Source organism: Rana temporaria, chromosome 9 (genome assembly GCF_905171775.1).
Source record: "Rana temporaria chromosome 9, aRanTem1.1, whole genome shotgun sequence".
In the NCBI taxonomy this organism is placed as follows: Eukaryota; Metazoa; Chordata; class Amphibia; order Anura; family Ranidae; genus Rana; species Rana temporaria.
Window position 1 is genome coordinate 31,896,350 of NC_053497.1, and position 18,825 is coordinate 31,915,174.

Sequence of the window (18,825 nt, forward strand, 5' to 3'; positions counted from 1 at the left end):
TGGCATGCAATACCGAATGTGACCAGAGGTGGGGGGCGCCGGAGAGCCTCGAAATCACTCGGGAAAGGCCTGAGGACACCTCCGCTGAACTCGGAAAACCTTGGCCATTTCCGAACGGCACTGATCGGCTCTGCTCAGGAACCCCCCCCCCCACCTCAGGCCAAACATGGTATTGCACACCGCTTTGGCTTGAATCCTGTTCGTGTTGCGAGACAACACTCGCAAACCGAGTCAGGTTTTTTTTTTTTTAAATACAGTGCACGTATTGCGAAATACTCGTTAACCACATTACTCGCAATCCAAAGTTCCACTGTAGCTTATCTGTATCTCATACCACTCAGTTACATAAAGGGAACCTCAGATTGTGTCAGCAATGGCTTGCCATAGGATGTTGTCATTCGTAAATCTGCAGAAAGAAGAGAAGAAGGGGCTACTTAAGGAGCTGGAACAGCTCAATTGTATCTCTTATGAAGAGAGAAAAAAAGCAGAACAGGGTTTTATTTCCAGATTCAAGAGTTTGATTTTTGGCACCAAATAAATCAATCCTTGAATTTTGTACACTTGTATTGATCCAGTAGTGATGCAGCCAATCAGGGACTGCCGTAGAGATTAACTTTAACAAAAGAGATGGATTCTGTAATTTGTTGTCTTCCTTTCTCATACACAATAAAGAGGTTCTCATTGTCTTCAATGCTATGGGAGAGGGTGGTGAGAGTGGAATAGCCACTTGGTCCCGGCCAAATCTGGAAGGACTTCTGTTCCCACGAGTCCCCAGAATTAAAGCTCCAACGTAGGGTGAGGTTTAGACCTAAAAAAAAGTGTAAGTAAGGTTAGTGGGTTAAAGGGGTTGTAAAGCTTTGTGTTTTTTCACCTTAATGCAGTGACACCTTGCAGTCTTCGTCCCCCCCCAGCCCCCGTTTTACTTACAAGAGACCCGAATCTTCTTGGACGCGATCCCGCGTATCTTTCGCCAAGCTCTAGTTGGCTCTTCATTGGATGATGGATAGCAGCGCAGCCATTGGCTTCTGTCAATTTAAATCAATGATGCAGTGCGCCGGGGGCGGGGCCGAGTGATACAATCAAAATTACCTCCGGTGTAGTGGATTTGCACAGAGCAGCCCTGATCCTCCTCTTCTCGGGTCCCTCTTTGCGGCTCCTGGCCCCTCCCTCCTGTCGAGTGCCCCCACAGCAAGCAGCTTGCTATGGGCGCACCCAAGCCGAGCTGCAGCTCCATGTGTCCACTCAGACAGACACTGAGCTGCTGTTCAGCCCCACCCCCTCCCGATTGGCAATCTGACTTTGATTGGGAGCCAATGGCGCCGCTGTCTCAGCTAATCAGGAGGGATAGTGAGGGAACATCGCTGTACAGAGATGGGGCTCAGGTAAGTATTAGGGTACTTTCGCACTGAGGCGCTTAGTGCGCTAGCAGCCGAAAAAGGGTTAACCCCGCCCTCAAAAACTCTGCTTTGGAATCGCTACCACATTGATTTTTACCGCTCCTCAAAGATGCGGCTGGCAGGACTTTTTTTTAGCGTTCCGCCAGTGCAACGCTCCAGTGTGAAAGCCCTCAGGCTTTCACACTGGATAGAAAGAAGCGGCTCTTTCAGGGCACATTGTAGGCGCCATTTTTAGCCTGAAAGCAGCCTAAGGGGCGCAGAGGGGCCACAGAAGGCTTTTCATCTTCATGCATCAAGATAAAAAACCTTCTGCCTTTACAACTCCTTTAAGGATTTACATCATACATGCCCCAATTAAGATGACGTGCCTCAACCTTTTGGTCGTTTCATCTCATCCTAAGGTTATTCAAATAAAATCCTTTCTGGACTATTGATGTGGTGCTTCCACCGTTTAACTAGTTACATTTATTTCAGGAGTTGCTTTACATGCGAACAACCTAAACTAATTTTCAGCTTAAACCAATAAAAAGGATCAGTCGCAATACAAAATATTAAACAGGAGATCTACCACCTCTTATATAGGAACTCCAATAATAAAAACCTGACAGAAGCCTTTCCCTGCAAAATACAAAGGCAGGGAGACATTTCCCGACCTCTGCAGCCGAGCATCGTCTCCCTGCCTGTAATTAGCGCAGCACCGTGCAGACTTTCTGGCGGGCTCTGCACGTGGAGCGTGCAAACACGCTATTAGAGACCAACGGTAAAGGGCTGACATGAATGGTTCGATGGACAGCATTGAACAAACTTTGTTATATAGAAAGCGGCAATCATTGTGCGTTTTCCACTTACGTTGAGTCTGGTGTGCTGGGTTCACAAAGTAGGTCACTCCACCTTTATACAAAGCTCCAGCAGCCACAGCTGGATCTGGCAAACCTTCGTCGAAGCGGACATTTTCCAGCGGTAGAGAATCGCAGCCATCGGTGGAGTACACTATGATCCGGCAGTGACAGTGATAGAAGTACTGGTTCCGGGTATTTATTACCACTGAGCCATCTGGAAGCTCGTAGGGCTGTGAGAGAGGTGAAAAGGTAAGACATGAAGACTTCAGATGGACAAGACAGCAAACTGAATTATGGATAAGAGTATGGAGGGGAGTCAGATGCACAAGTGGTGGGCACGTCTTACCTGGCATTCATCAGGACTGAAGTCACCCATTCTTTTTTGCTTCTTAAATGGCAGACCCTCTAAATTTCCACCTTTCCTCCAGGTTTTCCCATGATCATCGCTTAGTAGACAGAACACTCCATCCTCATCCAGGGTCCCGTGACCGCACACGATCAGGCGGCCTTTCTTTGGCTCATACTTTTTCTGTACATAGAGAAAATCTCAACTGAAGTGGCTGCCCAGTCTATATATAAAAATTGACCCTTGAGACACGTACCCTCTTACAAATAACAAAGCGGTACCACTACCCACATTCAAATTAACCTTTACCAAATGCGGGACTTGTTTAAAAATGTTTCTCAGCTCCTTTCAACTTTCTACTAACCTGTATCCCATAGCCTGGCCCAGGGGAGAACATTGCGGTGCCGACCTCATGGGAGAGGTTTCTCGGTGTACTCCAGGTGATACCATCATCAGAGCTGTTGGTGACCATGACGCTGGAGACTCCACACTGCAGGTAATGGGCACACAGCGTGTACACCAGGAAGATATTTTTGGTCTCATCATCCACAACAACAGCACCCAAGTTCAGCCCGTCTGCAGCAGATCCATCATCTATAATGAACGCTGTGGGTCCCCAGGTGTAACCTGCAAGTATAGAAAATATTTAACTGTATTTTAAACTTTGCCCACCTGATCACCCCCCACATCTACTACCCTCTGTTCCACTTCACCCTCCCTTCTAGATTGTAAGCTCTGAGGCCCCATACACACGAGAGGATTTATCCGCGAATACGGTCCAGCGGACCGTTTCCGCGGATAAATCCTCTCGAGGATTTCAGCGGATTTCTCTGCGATGGAGGGTACTCACCATCGCATTGAAATCCGCGCCGAAATCCTCTGGCGATGACGTGTCGTCGCCGCGATTATGACGCGGCGACGTGCGCGACGCTGTCATAAGGAATTCCACGCATGCGTCGAATCATTACGACGCATGCGGGGGATCCCTTCGGACGGATGGATCCGGTGAGTCTATACAGACCAGCGGATCCATCCGTTGGGATGGATTCCAGCAGATAGATTTGTTTAGCATGTCAGCGAATATTCGATCTGCTGGAATTCATCCCAGGGGAGAAATATCCGCGGAAACAGATCCGCTGGAGTGTACACACCATAGGATCTATCCGCTGAAACCCATTCGCTGGGATTTTTCAGCGGAGGGATTCTATCGTGTGTATGGGGCCTAACGAGCAGGGCCCTCTGATCATTCCTGTATTAAATTGTATTGTAACTATAATGTCTTCCCTGATGTTGTAAAGCGCTGCGTAAACTGTTGGCGCTATATAAATCCTGTATAATAATAATAATAATAATAATAATAATAACTTAATAATCACTAAAGCATGACCTCGGCCAAAGCTTTTTTCTCCTATCACCTTCCAGGACAGCACACCTGAGAGATGAGGGCTCCTCCCCACAGGAAACACAATCAATTGACAGCTTGTTATAAATCCCCACCCTTCCCCTTGAACCCCAGTATTGATTGCGTTTCTCCCGAACACAGCGACATGTTTGTTTTGTTTAACCACTTAAGCCCCGGACCTTTAGGCAGGTAAAGGACCCGGCCAGTTTTTGCGATTCGGCACTGCGTCGCTTTAACTGACAATTGCGCAGTCGTGCGACGTGGCTCCCAAACAATATTTGCGTCCTTTTTTCCCCACAAATAGAGCTTTCTTTTGGTGGTATTTGATCACCTCTGCGGTTTTTTATTTGTTGCGCTATAAACAAAAATAGAGCGACAATTTTGAAAAAAAATGCAATATTTTTTACTTTTTGCTATAATAAATATACCCAAAAAAGATATAAAAAGACATTTCTTTCCTCAGTTTAGGCCAATACATATTCTACCTATTTTTGGTAAGAAAAAAAAAAATTGCAATAAGCGTTTGATAGGTTTGCGCAAAATTTACAAAATAGGGGATAGTTTTATGGCATTTTTATTAATATTTTTTTTTTTTTACTAGTAATGGCGGCGATCAGCGATTTTTTTTTGTGACTGCGACATTATGGCGGACACATCAGACACATTTTTGGGACCATTGTCATTTTCACAGTGAAAAGTGCTATAAAAATGCATTGATAACTGAAAAATGTCAATGGCAGTGAAGGGGTTAACCACTAGGGGGCGCTAAAGGGTTAAGTGTGCCCTAACGGAGTGATTCTTACTGCAGGGGGGCGTGGCTGTAGGCGCGACGTCACTGATCGTCGTTCCCTATATCAGGGAACAGACGAACAGTGTCTCTGCCACACAGAATAACGAGGAAGGTGTGTTTACACACACACACACCTCTCCCCATTCTTCAGCTCCTGTGACCGATCGTGGTACACAGGCGGCGATCGGGTCCCGCGGGAGTGGTCACGGAGTTTCGGACCAGGTCGGGAGCGCGCCGGCTGGGCACGTGCCTGTGCCCAGCCGTGCCCTTCTGCCGACGTATATGGGCGTGAATGTGTCCTTAAGTGCAGGGACCACCCTCTCATCCGCCGGCTCAGCGGGGAATCAACGGAGCGATCCCCGCTGAGCAAGCGGAGGTTCACGGGGCGGATCATTACTGATCCGTCCCGTGTGAAAGAGGCCTACGTCAGCATAACTGCCAGGCAAAAAGCATTTTTTAAACAGATCTGCAATGGCATCCTCCCATCTATCTCCCAGCAAGGGCTTCCCTTATTTCCATATATCTCACCCTTGTCTGTGTTTGCATCAGTTATCTTTTCATTATTTCCTGCTAGAACCTAAAACTGCAACTAGGTGGCAGCACTACAACACAAGTCCCCGGTACAATGTATGTGAATGGGATGAAAGGCTCCTGAGCACACATGATTAGGATACTCACCCCCATCCTGTGACCTGCGAGTGGCTATGAATTTTGCCCCGAGATCAGAGGCGGAATGTTTGCGAGCCTCAGAGAAGGCCAGGAGATGTCCCCGTGGGGTGTAAGTGATGAGCGGAATGCGGTAGGTATCCACCTCGCCAATCACCCGACCGCTCACCCAGAGTAATTGTTCCATTGTAATCAACGGAGAGACCTATAGAAAAAAAAAAAAAAAAAAAAAAAAAGGATTTTGGTGGCAAGTACGATCGACCAGAATAAAATTTTTCATTCAGACTTTATCAGTGTAAGGCTCTTGTTAATATTGTAAAACTAACTTCCCAGCTCAACTCCCCAGCCAGTCTGCAACTAAATGAATTATCCTGTCTAGTTTGCATTAAAAACAAGGGTTTAGTCTGCACACATTTGCGAATACATGCGCAAGCTCCAAGGCACCCCGGTATTATCTGCAGTCCTAACTCTTGTCATTTTTTTTTTTTTAAAGCCTTCATAGTAGAAGCACATGCATTCTCTAATGCAGGGGTCTCCAAACTTTCTAAGCACTTTACTGTTCATCAGGCTTTAGGGGGGCTAGACTGTGGCTATCAGGAGTATAAAAAGGTCCCAGCATCAGTTGAAGTAAACCAGGGTTTGACAAATTTGCTTGGAATCTAGGAGCCAGCTAAAAAAGTTAGGAGCCAGAAAACGCACCCCGTCCCGACGAGCTTGCGCGCAGAAGCTAACACATACAGGAGCAGCGTCCGCATACGTAAACGGTGTTCAAACCACACATGTGAGGTATCGCCGCGATTGGTAGAGCGAGAGCAATAATTCTAGCCCTGGGCCTCCTCTAACTCAAAACATGCAACCTGTAGATTTTTTTAAACTTCGCCTATGAAGATTTTAAAAGGGTAAAAGTTTGTCGGCATTCCACGAGCCAACGCAATTTTGAAGCGTGACATGTTGGGTATGAATTTACTCGGCGTAACATTATCTTTCATAATATTAAATAAAATGGGGATAACTTTACTGTTGTCTTATTTTTTTTAATTAAAAAAAAAAAAAAAGTGTAATTTTTTCCCAAAAAAGTGCGCTTGTAAGACCACTGCGCAAATACGGCGTGACAGAAAGTATTGCAACGATCGCCATTTTATTCTCTATGGTGTTAGGATAAAAAATATATATACTGTTTGGGGGTTCTAATTAGAGGGAAGAAGATGGCAGTGAAAATTGTGAAAAATTACATTAGAATTGCTGTTTAAAGCGGAGGTTCACCCTTAGAGAGCACTTTTTCCTCTTAGATTCCTGCTCGTTTTCTCTAGGGGAATCGGCTATTTGTTTTAAAATATGTGCAGTACTTACCCGTTTACGAGACGCATCCTCTCCGTCGCTTCCGGGTATGGGTCTTCGGGAATGGGCGTTCCTTCTTGATTGACAGTCTTCCGAGAGGCTTCCGACGGTCGCATCCATCGCGTCACGATTTTCCGAAAGAAGCCGAACGTCGGTGCGCAGGCGCAGTATAGAGCCGCACCGACGTTCGGCTTCTTTCGGCTACGAGTGACGCGATGGATGCGACCGTCGGAAGCCTCTCGGAAGACTGTCAATCAAGAAGGAACGCCCGCTCCCGAAGACCCATACCCGGAAGCGACGGAAGAAGATGCATCTCGAAAACGGGTAAGTACGGCTCATATTTTAATACAAATAGCCGATTCCCCTAGACCGAACGAGCAGGAATCTAAGGGGAGAAAAAAAAAAAAATGAATAAATGGGTGAACTCCCGCTTTAACTTGTAATCCTTAACTTGTAATACCAAGGGCCACCACCAGATGACGCCAGCTCACACATCTGGTGGTAATAACTTGTAATACCAACAGCTCACCACCAGATGGCGCCAGCTCACAGCCCACCTTCCAAGCCAAGTCGCCAAGACACTATTTCTAGTCGCCATGGCGACCGGGATTTGTCGAGCCCTGGAGTAAACCATGCCCCATCTTCGGGGTCAGTGAGAGGAATTGTGCCCCAACTTTGGTGTCTTTGGTAGGAATTGTGCCCCGTCATTGATCCCCGATGTTGATGTCACTGGGAGAAATTGTGTCCCATCTTTAGTGTCTTTGGTAAAAATTGTGCCCCGTAGCTTGTGCAGGGATGATCAGACTACAGACACATCCGCAGTTGTGAGTCGTAGCGGAAGGAGTCAGATTCTTGCTGCGACTCCGAGTGGCTAGGTGCGGCCACCACCCCCGTTCACTACGATGATAGGTAGTCATGTTACAAGCAAAAACGTAAATGTAATTTGTTGGGATTTTATGTGATCGACCAACACAAAGTGGCACATAAATGTGAAGTGGAAGGAAAATGATAAATGCTTTTCAAATGGCACTGTAGCTGCACACAATTAGTTACCTGTGGTTAAGGATGGAAGCTTGAGTATGAATGCAGTTAGCTGCATCCAAGCCGATATCCTCAGAGAACCACTTGGTGTGTGGCTACATGTGAATAGCGGGGGCTGCTGTCCGCTAAGTCAATACTTTATACTTGCTGAGCCGCCGCCGCTATCAGGGCTGATGCTACCAACAGGGCTGTGGAGTCGGTAGATAAATGTTCCGACTCAGACTCCTCAGTTTCATGTACTTCCGACTCCGACTCCTCTGTATTAATATGCGAATGTATTTTATAGATTCCTTGAGGGAAAGAAACGCAACCTACCACAGGACTACTGGCTGGGAAGCCAACAGTCTACTGTATTGCACAGTTTAAGCAAAAGACAAACACAATGAAAACAATCAAGTGACTGGATAGTAGCAGCAGGCATAAACATCAGGAACAGGATCTTTACCAGTTCAAAAATACAAACCACATTATTTGGTTGTTTTAGAACAAAAACAAAGCTTATCTATAATGAACCAAAAACAAAATGTGTAAAACCTAGAAATGGTTTATATTAATCTTGAAATGTAGTTATAGGCTTAGCAAATGCAAATCAATTCAATGTAGAGTTCTAAGGAAGAGAATTGCCTCTGCCAGATCCTCTTTCATAGAGTCTCTTAAGTCCGACTTTATTATTTTTAGGGCTGAAAATAATCTTTCGACACTGACTTGGGTGGGTGGCATTGCAGTAACTATTCTGGCCACATCACTAACGATCTCTGGATAAACAAGGATGGCTTCTTCAACAGTAAGTTTTGATGAGCGATCACACTTTTCAACTTCTTTTAGTGCTTTATAAAACTCCTTTTATTTGGACACTTACTGGTTCTCTAACATGCGTTCCCTGTAAAAGCAGAACACAACACTATGGAAAGTATAAGTATTGCAGCTCCTAATTGTGCGTTGCGTGCCATATAGTGAAGCACATGAAAAGCATGCTTCTTCACGGTCACTTAACGTGTTTGTTTAGCGGTTACGTGAGGCACTGCATGCATTGGTCTTTATTCTTACAGTAGAGAAGTCATTAATTATAACTTTTTGTGAATTGGGACATTTAAACTTGCTTTTTTTTTTTTTTTAATTCCAATCTAAATTTAGTAGGAGTCGGAGTCGGAGTCGGTGCATTGTTTGCCGACTCCGACTCCAGGTACCCAAAATTTCCCCCGACTCCGACTCCTCGACTCCGACTCCACAGCCCTGGCTACCACTAGGCAAACTAGGCAGCCACCTAGGGTGCGCTGCTGCCTAGGGGTGCCCGGCCACTGGAGTTCCTATTTTCTTCTCACTGCAGCAAGCAACCCAGTCTCAGCATCAGCAGACAGCCGCCGCACCATTCGCACATTGTGTCAAAGGTGCAGCGGCGATGGAGGACTGTCTGTGTCCTGACTCCCGAATGAATGCAAGCAAGCATTCATTCATTGATGGGCGCAGGTGAGGGCTGCGCTCGATGGGCGCAGGTGGGGGCTGCGCTCGATGGGCGCAGGTGGGGGCTGCGCTCGATGGGCGCAGGTGGGGGCTGCGCTCGATGGGCGCTGGTGGGGGCTGCGCTCGATGGGCGCTGGTGGGGGCTGCGCTCGATGGGCGCTGGTGGGGGCTGCGCTCGATGGGCGCTGGTGGGGGCTGCGCTCGATGGGCGCTGGTGGGGGCTGCGCTCGATTGGGCGCTGGTGGGGGCTGCGCTCGATTGGGCGCTGGTGGGGGCTGCGCTCGATGGGCGCTGGTGGGGGCTGCGCTCGATTGGGCGCTGGTGGGGGCTGCGCTCGATTGGGCGCTGGTGGGGGCTGCGCTCGATTGGGCGCTGGTGGGGGCTGCGCTCGATTGGGCGCTGGTGGGGGCTGCGCTCGATGGGCGCTGGTGGGGGCTGCTGTCCGACAAGTCAATACATTACTGCTAGGCAAACTAGGCAGCCGCCTAGGGTGCATTGCTGCCTAGGGGTGCCCGGCCACTGGTGTTCCTACTCTCTTTTCACTGCAGCAAGCAACCAAGTCTCAGCATCAGCAGACAGGCGCCGCTCCATTCGCACATAGTGTCGAAGGTGCAGTGGTGATGGAGGACTGTGTCTGTGTCCTGACTCCCGAATGAATGCAAGCAAGCATTCATTGATGGGCGCTGGTGAGGGCTGCACTCGATGGGCGCTGGTGAGGGCTGCACTCGATGGGCGCTGGTGAGGGCTGCACTCGATGGGCGCTGGTGAGGGCTGCACTCGATGGGCGCTGGTGAGGGCTGCACTCGATGGGCGCTGGTGAGGGCTGCACTCGATGGGCGCTGGTGAGGGCTGCACTCGATGGGCGCTGGTGAGGGCTGCACTCGATGGGCGCTGGTGAGGGCTGCACTCGATGGGCGCTGGTGAGGGCTGCACTCGATGGGCGCTGGTGAGGGCTGCACTCGATGGGCGCTGGTGAGGGCTGCACTCGATGGGCGCTGGTGAGGGCTGCACTCGATGGGCGCTGGTGAGGGCTGCACTCGATGGGCGCTGGTGAGGGCTGCACTCGATGGGCGCTGGTGAGGGCTGCACTCGATGGGCGCTGGTGAGGGCTGCACAAGGGCAGGGAAAAGGGGTGGAGTCAGGGGTGGAGCCAAGGGGAGGCTGCAAAATGAGGTTACACCTAGGGTGTCAAAAAAACCTTGCACCAGCCCTGACCGCTATTCACATACGCCGGTCATTCCAGCTCCTAAAAATCCGCCGATTCTTGCCGCTGGAAACTGGTGTATGCACACAGTAAAATCTGCTGACATGCAAATATAAAGCAATCATTTTCCCATGGATGCGTTTGTAAGTCGTGGTTTGCAAAACAGCCTTGATGAGGTTAAAATGGCATCTGCAGTGCATGATAATAAAAATGGCAGCAACTAAGATTGCACAATCATATAACTTCCTCATATTATCCACAATCATACCGACTAAGATTCACATAACAACGCAGTGCAACCTCTACAAAGCTGTGCGCAACTATACATCATGCTGATCTAGAGGGACTCTTATTAACCCCTTCAATACCGGGCTTTAAAACCCACCTCCTTCCCGGGCCTATTCTGGCACTTCTTTCCTACATGTACAAATCATCATTATTTTGCTAGAAAATTACTCAGAACCCCCAAACATTATATATGTTTTTTTAGCAGACACCCTAGGGAATAAAATGGCTGTCATTGCAACTTTTTATCTTGCACCGTATTTGCGCAATAATTTTTCAAACGGCTTTTTCTTGTAAAAAAAATGGTTTCATAAATTAAAAAATAACAAAACAGTAACGTTAGCCCAATTTTTTGGTAAAATATGAAAGATGATGTTACGCCGAGTAACTAGATACCTAACATGTCACGCTTTAAAATTGCGTACACTCATGGAATGGCGCCAAACTTCGTTACTTAAAAATCTCCATAGGCGACACTTACATTTTTTTACAGGTTGCCAGTTTAGAGTTACAGAGGAGGTCTAGTGCTAGAATTGTTGCACACACTCTAACGCACGCGGCGACACCTCACATGTGTGGTTTGAACGACGTTTACATACGTGGGCGGGACTTACGTGTGCGTACGCTTCTGAGCGCGAGCTACCGGGGACAGGGGCATTTTAATTTTTTTATTATTATTTTTTCTTTTACTTATTTCTTTATTTTTTACACTTTTTTTTATATATTTTTTTTTTTCAATCGCTTTTATTCCTATTACAAGGAATGTAAACATCCCTTGTAATAGGAATGTGTGTGACAGGTCCTCTTTAAGGAGAGATGCGGGGTCAATAAGACCCCACATCTCTCCTGCAGGCTGGAAAGAATGAGATCGTGCAAAAAAATTCACAGATCTCATTCAAACTAGCCGCAATTGCGGTTTGTTTACTTACGGGGACCCGGGCGTGACGTCATCACATCGCGCCCGGGCCTCCGACGGTCATAGAGATGACTGGTGACCAGATGGTCACCAGTCTTCTCTATGGCAAACATCCGGCGGACGGCGATCATCTCTCCGGGCCCCCGGTGGGACGGGAGAGCCCGGAGAAGCACCGGATGGCGGCGGGAGGGGGGGGGGGATGTCCCCTCCCGCCGCCTGTAAGAACGATCTAGCGGCGGAACCGCCGCTATGATCGTTCTTACGGTGCGCAGGATCGCCGCCGCTAAAAAATGATATCTCAATGATGCCTCCGGGTGCAGGTATCATTGAGGTATCCCCCCCGCAAAGCCCAGGACGTCATATGACGTCCACCCAGGATAACAGGTCCCCGTTTTGGACGTCATATGACGGCGTGCGGGTGTCAAGTGGTTAAAAACTGCCAGTGCCGGCCCAAGACATTGCGCTGCCTGGGACCAAGAATGAAATGCTGCCCCCCCCCCGAAAAAAAAATCACGCCCACCAAAAGGCCCCCACATTCATTATTTTATATCATGGTAACTAAAGCGGACCCATCATGGCTCTATACATGTATAAAGGAGTATAAAGAGGACCTGTCATTGCTCTTTACATGTATAGGAGTATAAAGAGGACTTGACATGGCTCTATACATGTATAAAGAGGACCTGTCGAGACTCTTTACATGTAAAGGACTATAACGAGGGCCTGTCATGGCTCTATACATGTATATAGGAGTATAAAGAGGACCTGCCATGGCTCTATACATGTATATAGGAGTACAACGAGGACCTGTCATGGCTCTATACATGTATATAGGAGTATAACGAGGACCTGTCATGGCTCTATACATGTATATAGGAGTATAAAGAGGACCTGTCATGGCTCTATACATGTATATAGGAGTATAAAGAGGACCTGTCATGGCTCTATACATGTATAACGATGGCCTGTCATGGCTCTATACATGTATAAAGGAGTATAACGAGGGCCTGTCATGGCTCTATACATGTATAAAGGAGTATAACGAGGGCCTGTCATGGCTCTATAGATGTATAAAGAGGGCCTGTCATGGCTCTATACATGCATATAGGTGTATAAAAGGACCTGCCATGGCTCTATACATGTATCCAGGAGTATAAAGGGACCTGTGAATTGCCGGCGGCCACAATGTCTTTTGCGCAAACTAATCAATGTACGCTAATTGTGTTTTGTTTTTTTTTGTATCAAAAATAACACAATAATCGTTTATTGATCGGTTTGCGCAAAAGTTATAGCGCCGAAAATCGGGACGGACAAGCGGGAGTGAAATGGTGCGAGTTCAGCTGAACTCCCATGGCTTCATTCCCGCAGCCCAGTGTGAACCTGGGCTAAGGTGCAATGCGTCAATAAAAGTCCTGCTTGCTACATTTTTAATGCACTTTCACAAAAATGCAGTTCAACGGTAACACGCCTAAAACCTATGCAAAACACAACACAGATGTGAATGGAGCCTAAGGGCCCTTTCACACGGACGTGTCCGGGCTCCGCTTTGCTCCGTCGATCCCCGCTGAGCAGGCAGATGACAGGTCTGTCTCTACACACTGTGCAGGGACCGACCTGTCAGAGTGCCGCTCTCCCCTATGGGGGAATCACATGAAGAAGGACCGTAGAGTCCGTTTTCATCCGATCCGCCAGACAGATGGAAATTAGGGTTTCCACCCGTCACACTTTAGCGGATCGGATGTCACCGCTGACATCCGTGACTCCATAGACCTGCACGGAGCGTCCGTTCAGGTCCGCCTAAAAAAACCTGACATGTGGACCTGAACGGTCCGCCCGTGTGAAAGGGGCCTTAGTGCGATCCCAATATCTGGAGAAATCTCTTTATATCCACTAAACAGCTGATGGAGCATATGATGCATACGATGCCGGTTCCTGGAAAGTGTATGACAAAAAAAAAAAGGAATCTTCAACATGGGTAAGTGCGATACCCTTTATATTTCTGTCCTTCCTCATCTTCCGTTTCACTTCCATTTTGAAGTCCGTTTGGTGTCGGCGCGCTCCTTGTGACTACACGCTTTATTCAGAAGCATCAAAACCCCAAAGCTGAAGCAGAACTTGGCGATCTTCCCAGCTTCTACAGACTGCTGATGTTCTCTCTTTACCAATGGCTCGTCATGCAGAGAAGGGTCAGCGCCCTTTAGTAACGGAAGGAACAACAATCACTTCTGACAATCACTGCAGCTTAGATGTTAAAAGTAGATATAAAACTGTAGATGGATAACTTGTAGTTTGCTGAGGCTCTGTGTACATTAACCGCTTGCGGATCGCACCCTATAGCAGGCAGCAGCTGTGCGCCAGATCACACACATATAATTTACATAACGTGATCCTGCACTTCGCCTGCAAGGGGCGTGCACATGCCAACGGTGGGACGCTTCTGCTGTGATAATTCACAGCAAAAGTTGATCTGCGGGGGCCGGGGACTCGATGTCTTCTGGCACCCGTTGATCGGCAGTAAACTACACAGAACAGGGATCCGTTTATGTAAACAAGGCAGATCCCCTTCTGACAAGAGGGAAGAGAATCCATCTCTTCCCCTAGCAAGGAGGGGGGGGGGGGGGGGGCGCTTGACTAAGACTGGCCATAGACGAGTCGAAAACCAAACAAATCTTGGCCATCATTAGGGTGCCAGCTGCAACAATGCGATTTTTGTGCAGCAATCAAGTGTCCAATCCAACATGCTGGATTTTGATTAGTAAATTGAAACAAATGATGGCACAATCGTATGCACCATTTGCGTTTTCCCGATCAACAGAGCGTTCGGTTTTTGACTCGTCTATGAACGGCTTAAGTCTGGATCCCCGGGGCACACACACACACCCTGCTCTGCCCACACACACTGCCCGCTCTACACACACTGCCCACACCACCACACACACACACACACACACACACACACACACACCGCTCTGCCCATGCACATATACACTGCCCGCTCTCCCTACATACATACACACACTGCCCCCCCCCCCCCCCCCCCACACACACACACACACACACACACACACACACACACACACACTGCCCGCTCTCCCTACCCCCACACACACACACACACACACACACACACACACACACACACACACACACACACACACACACACACACCCTGCCCACACACATACACCCCCACAGTGCCCACTCTCCACACACACACACACACCCCCACACTGCCCGCTCTCCCCACACACACACTGCCCGCTCTCCCTACCCCCACACACACACACACACACCCCCACACTCCCCGCTCTCCACACACACACACACCCCACTCTCCCCACACACACACACACACACACACACTGCTCTGCCCCCACACACCCTGCTCTGCCTGCCCACACACACACACCCTGCTCTGCCTGCCCCCACACACACACACCCTGCTCTGTCCACACACACACCCCCTGCTCTGCCTGCCCACACACCCACCCACACACACACACACACACACGCCCTGCCCACACACACACACACACACACACACACACACACACACCCTGCTCTGCCCCCCACACCCCACACACTGCTCTGCCCACACACACACACACACACACTACCTGCTCTACACACACACCCCGCTCTGCCCATGCACATATACACTGCCCGCTCTCCCTACATACATACATACATACACACAAGGAACACACACACACACACACGCCCCCACACTGCCCGCTCTCCCCACACACACACTGCCCGCTCTCCCTACCCCCACACACACACACACACACCCCCACACTCCACACACTGCCCGCTCTCCACACACACACACACACACACACACACACACACACACACACTGCTCTGCCCCCACACACCCTGCTCTGCCTGCCCACACACACACACCCTGCTCTGCCTGCCCCCACACACACACACCCTGCTCTGTCCACACACACACCCCCTGCTCTGCCTGCCCACACACACACACACACACACACACACACACCCTGCTCTGCCCCCCACACCCCACACACTGCTCTGCCCACACACACACACACACACACACACTACCTGCTCTACACACACACCCCGCTCTGCCCATGCACATATACACTGCCCGCTCTCCCTACATACATACATACATACACACAAGGAACACACACACACACACGCCCCCACACTGCCCGCTCTCCCCACACACACACTGCCCGCTCTCCCTACCCCCACACACACACACACACACCCCCACACTCCACACACTGCCCGCTCTCCACACACACACACACACACACACACACACACACACACACACACACACACACACACACACACTGCTCTGCCCCCACACACCCTGCTCTGCCTGCCCACACACACACACCCTGCTCTGCCTGCCCCCACACACACACACCCTGCTCTGTCCACACACACACACCCTGCTCTGTCCACACACACACACCCCCTGCTCTGCCTGCCCACACACACACACACACACACACACACACACACACACACACACACACACACCCTGCCCCCCCCCCCACACACTGCTCTGCCCACACACACACACACACACACACACACACACACACTACCTGCTCTACACACACAGCCTGCTCTGCCCATGCACATATACACTGCCCGCTCTCCCTACATACATATACATACATACATAAATAAATAAACAAACACACACACACACACACACACACCGCTCTGCCCACACACCTCTAATCAGATCTGAGCACATGAACTGCATGCTGAGTGATGGGGGCTCTGGCAGGATATAGTGCTGCAACCACCAGCTGCCCCCATAACAATGGCACAGCCCCCCAAAACACTTACACAGCCCCCACACAACAGGGCTTCCCCCCAGAACACCCACAATCTATCCCTGACCCTCCACAACACACATACACAAAGCCTCCATACCTCTTTATAGTGAGCACAGTACACAGTTCCGAGCAGTGTCAGGACAATGATCCCCCAGCAGCAGCCGGCTCTCCCCCTCCTCCTCTCCTCCATGGTGGTGTCCGCTCCTCAGCACCGGGGAGGATTCTACATCACCGACCACTGATCTCTTCCTGGATTCTCTGCACTCACGTGACAGTGTCCGGGTCAGCTGATCACTGAGAGTCACGTGTCTCCCCGGTCTGACAGCAGCAGGAAGTGGACTTGTTACTTTGTATCTATAGAAGGTGTGATCACGTGATCTCCATCCCCCCCCCCCCCCCAGAGAGAAGGGAGGGGGGGGATAAGAGATTGATGATGATGACATATTTATAAAGAGATGAGCTAAAAAGTTATCCTGAGATCTATACTTGTCTCCAGGAAATACCACGTACCTGGCTGTCATATGAATCCAAATGCATTCCGAGTCTCTGAACTGCAGAGATAGTAGATGAAATAGACATACAGTGGATATAAAAAGTCTACACACCCCTGTTAAAAGGTCGGGTTTCTGTGATGTAAAATAAATTAAACAAAGATAAATAATTTCTTAACTTTCTCCAACATTAATGTGACCTATAAACTGTACAACAAATTCAAATATTTTAGGTGGAGGGAAGTAAAGATAAAAAAATAAAATAATAATGTGGTTGCATAAGTGTGTACACCCTCTTAGGCCTGATTCACACCTATGGCAATTTTAGATTTGCACTACAGAACCTGACCCATAGCAAACCATGTTAAATGGACTGTAGTGCAAATCACTACCCCCCCCCCCCCTCCCCACGTTAAAATGGAAAAACAACCCACTGTACCCCCTGCATCTTTCAATATCTCTTTGTCACTGCATCACTGGCCCTCTTTACATTACACAGCACCCTGCATCACTGGCCCCCTTTACATTACACAGCACCCTGCATCACTGGCCCCCTTTACATTACACAGCACCCTGCATCACTGGCCCCCTTTACATTACACAGCACCCTGCAGCACTGGCCCCCTTTACATTACACAGCACCCTGCATCACTGGACCCCTTTACATTACACAGCACCCTGCATCACTGGCCCCCTTTACATTACACAGCACCCTGCATCACTGGCCCCCTTTACATTACACAGCACCCTGCATCACTGGCCCCCTTTACATTACACAGCACCCTGCATCACTGGCCCCCTTTACATTACACAGCACCCTGCATCACTGGCCCCCTTTACATTACACAGCACCCTGCATCACTGTCCCCCTTTACATTACACAGCACCCTGCATCACTGGACCCCTTTACATTACACAGCACCCTGCATCACTGGCCCTCTTTACATTACACAGCACCCTGCATCACTGGACCCCTTTACATTACACAGCACCCTGCATCACTGGACCCCTTTACATTACACAGCACCCTGCATCACTGGACCCCTTTACATTACACAGCACCCTGCAACACTGGCCCCCTTTACATTACACAGCACCCTGCATCACTGGACCCCTTTACATTACACAGCACCCTGCATCACTGTCCCCCTTTACATTACACAGCACCCTGCATCACTGGACCCCTTTACATTACACAGCACCCTGCATCACTGGACCCCTTTACATTACACAGCACCCTGCATCACTGTCCCCCTTTACATTACACAGCACCCTGCATCACTGGACCCCTTTACATTACACAGCACCCTGCATCACTGGACCCCTTTACATTACACAGCACCCTGCATCACTGTCCCCCTTTACATTACACAGCATCCTGCATCACTGGCCCTCTTTACATTACACAGCACCCTGCATTACTGGACCCATTTACATTACACAGCACCCTGCATCACTGGACCCCTTTACATTATACAGCACCCTGCATCACTGGACCCCTTTACATTACACAGCACCCCTTTCCCTTGACTGAAACACTACACTATATTGACAGTATATTTATTTCAGATCTAAAAGAGGAATCTTTTGGAATGAGGGCCAAATGGGTTTTATTCCAGAAGATGGACAGGCACTCTAAATAGGGGACAACTAGAGGGGAGGGAAGCGCTGCAGTCACCGCTTAAATTGGCCCCAGGGCCAGTTTGGCCCTGCTCCTGGCTCTCCCTGGCGATTCCAGGGGGGGGGGGCAAACGAAACCCCTTGCCCTTTGGAGCGGACGCCCATGTAGGTGTGAATCCAGCCTTGTAAGTGGGGAT

At 49.2% G+C, this 18,825-nt stretch overlaps 1 protein-coding gene across 1 annotated transcript; it reads right to left on the bottom strand.

Moving 5' to 3' along the window:
• Nucleotides 1-481: 481 nt before the first annotated feature.
• Nucleotides 482-16,851, bottom strand: NEU1 (neuraminidase 1). The gene is made up of 6 exons (XM_040323085.1): nt 16,615-16,851; nt 5,453-5,645; nt 2,947-3,209; nt 2,583-2,765; nt 2,247-2,466; nt 482-808 (listed from the first exon to the last, which is right to left on the bottom strand). Exons 1-6 carry the CDS (start codon nt 16,705-16,707, stop codon nt 591-593), a joined length of 1,170 nt encoding a protein of 389 aa, XP_040179019.1. The 5' UTR covers nt 16,708-16,851; the 3' UTR covers nt 482-590.
• Nucleotides 16,852-18,825: the final 1,974 nt, after the last annotated feature.

Bases quoted from the DNA above. Each gene is read 5' to 3' on its own strand.
- NEU1 (XM_040323085.1), bottom strand. From the start codon at position 16,707: ATGGAGGAGAGGAGGAGGGGGAGAGCCGGCTGCTGCTGGGGGATCATT. The intron at 3,210-5,452 runs GTGAGTATCCTA...CTATACTTGCAG, and splicing joins TCGCAGGTCACAGGATGGGG to GTTACACCTGGGGACCCACA. The intron at 2,766-2,946 runs GTTAGTAGAAAG...CTCTATGTACAG, and splicing joins GGCCAGGCTATGGGATACAG to AAAAAGTATGAGCCAAAGAA.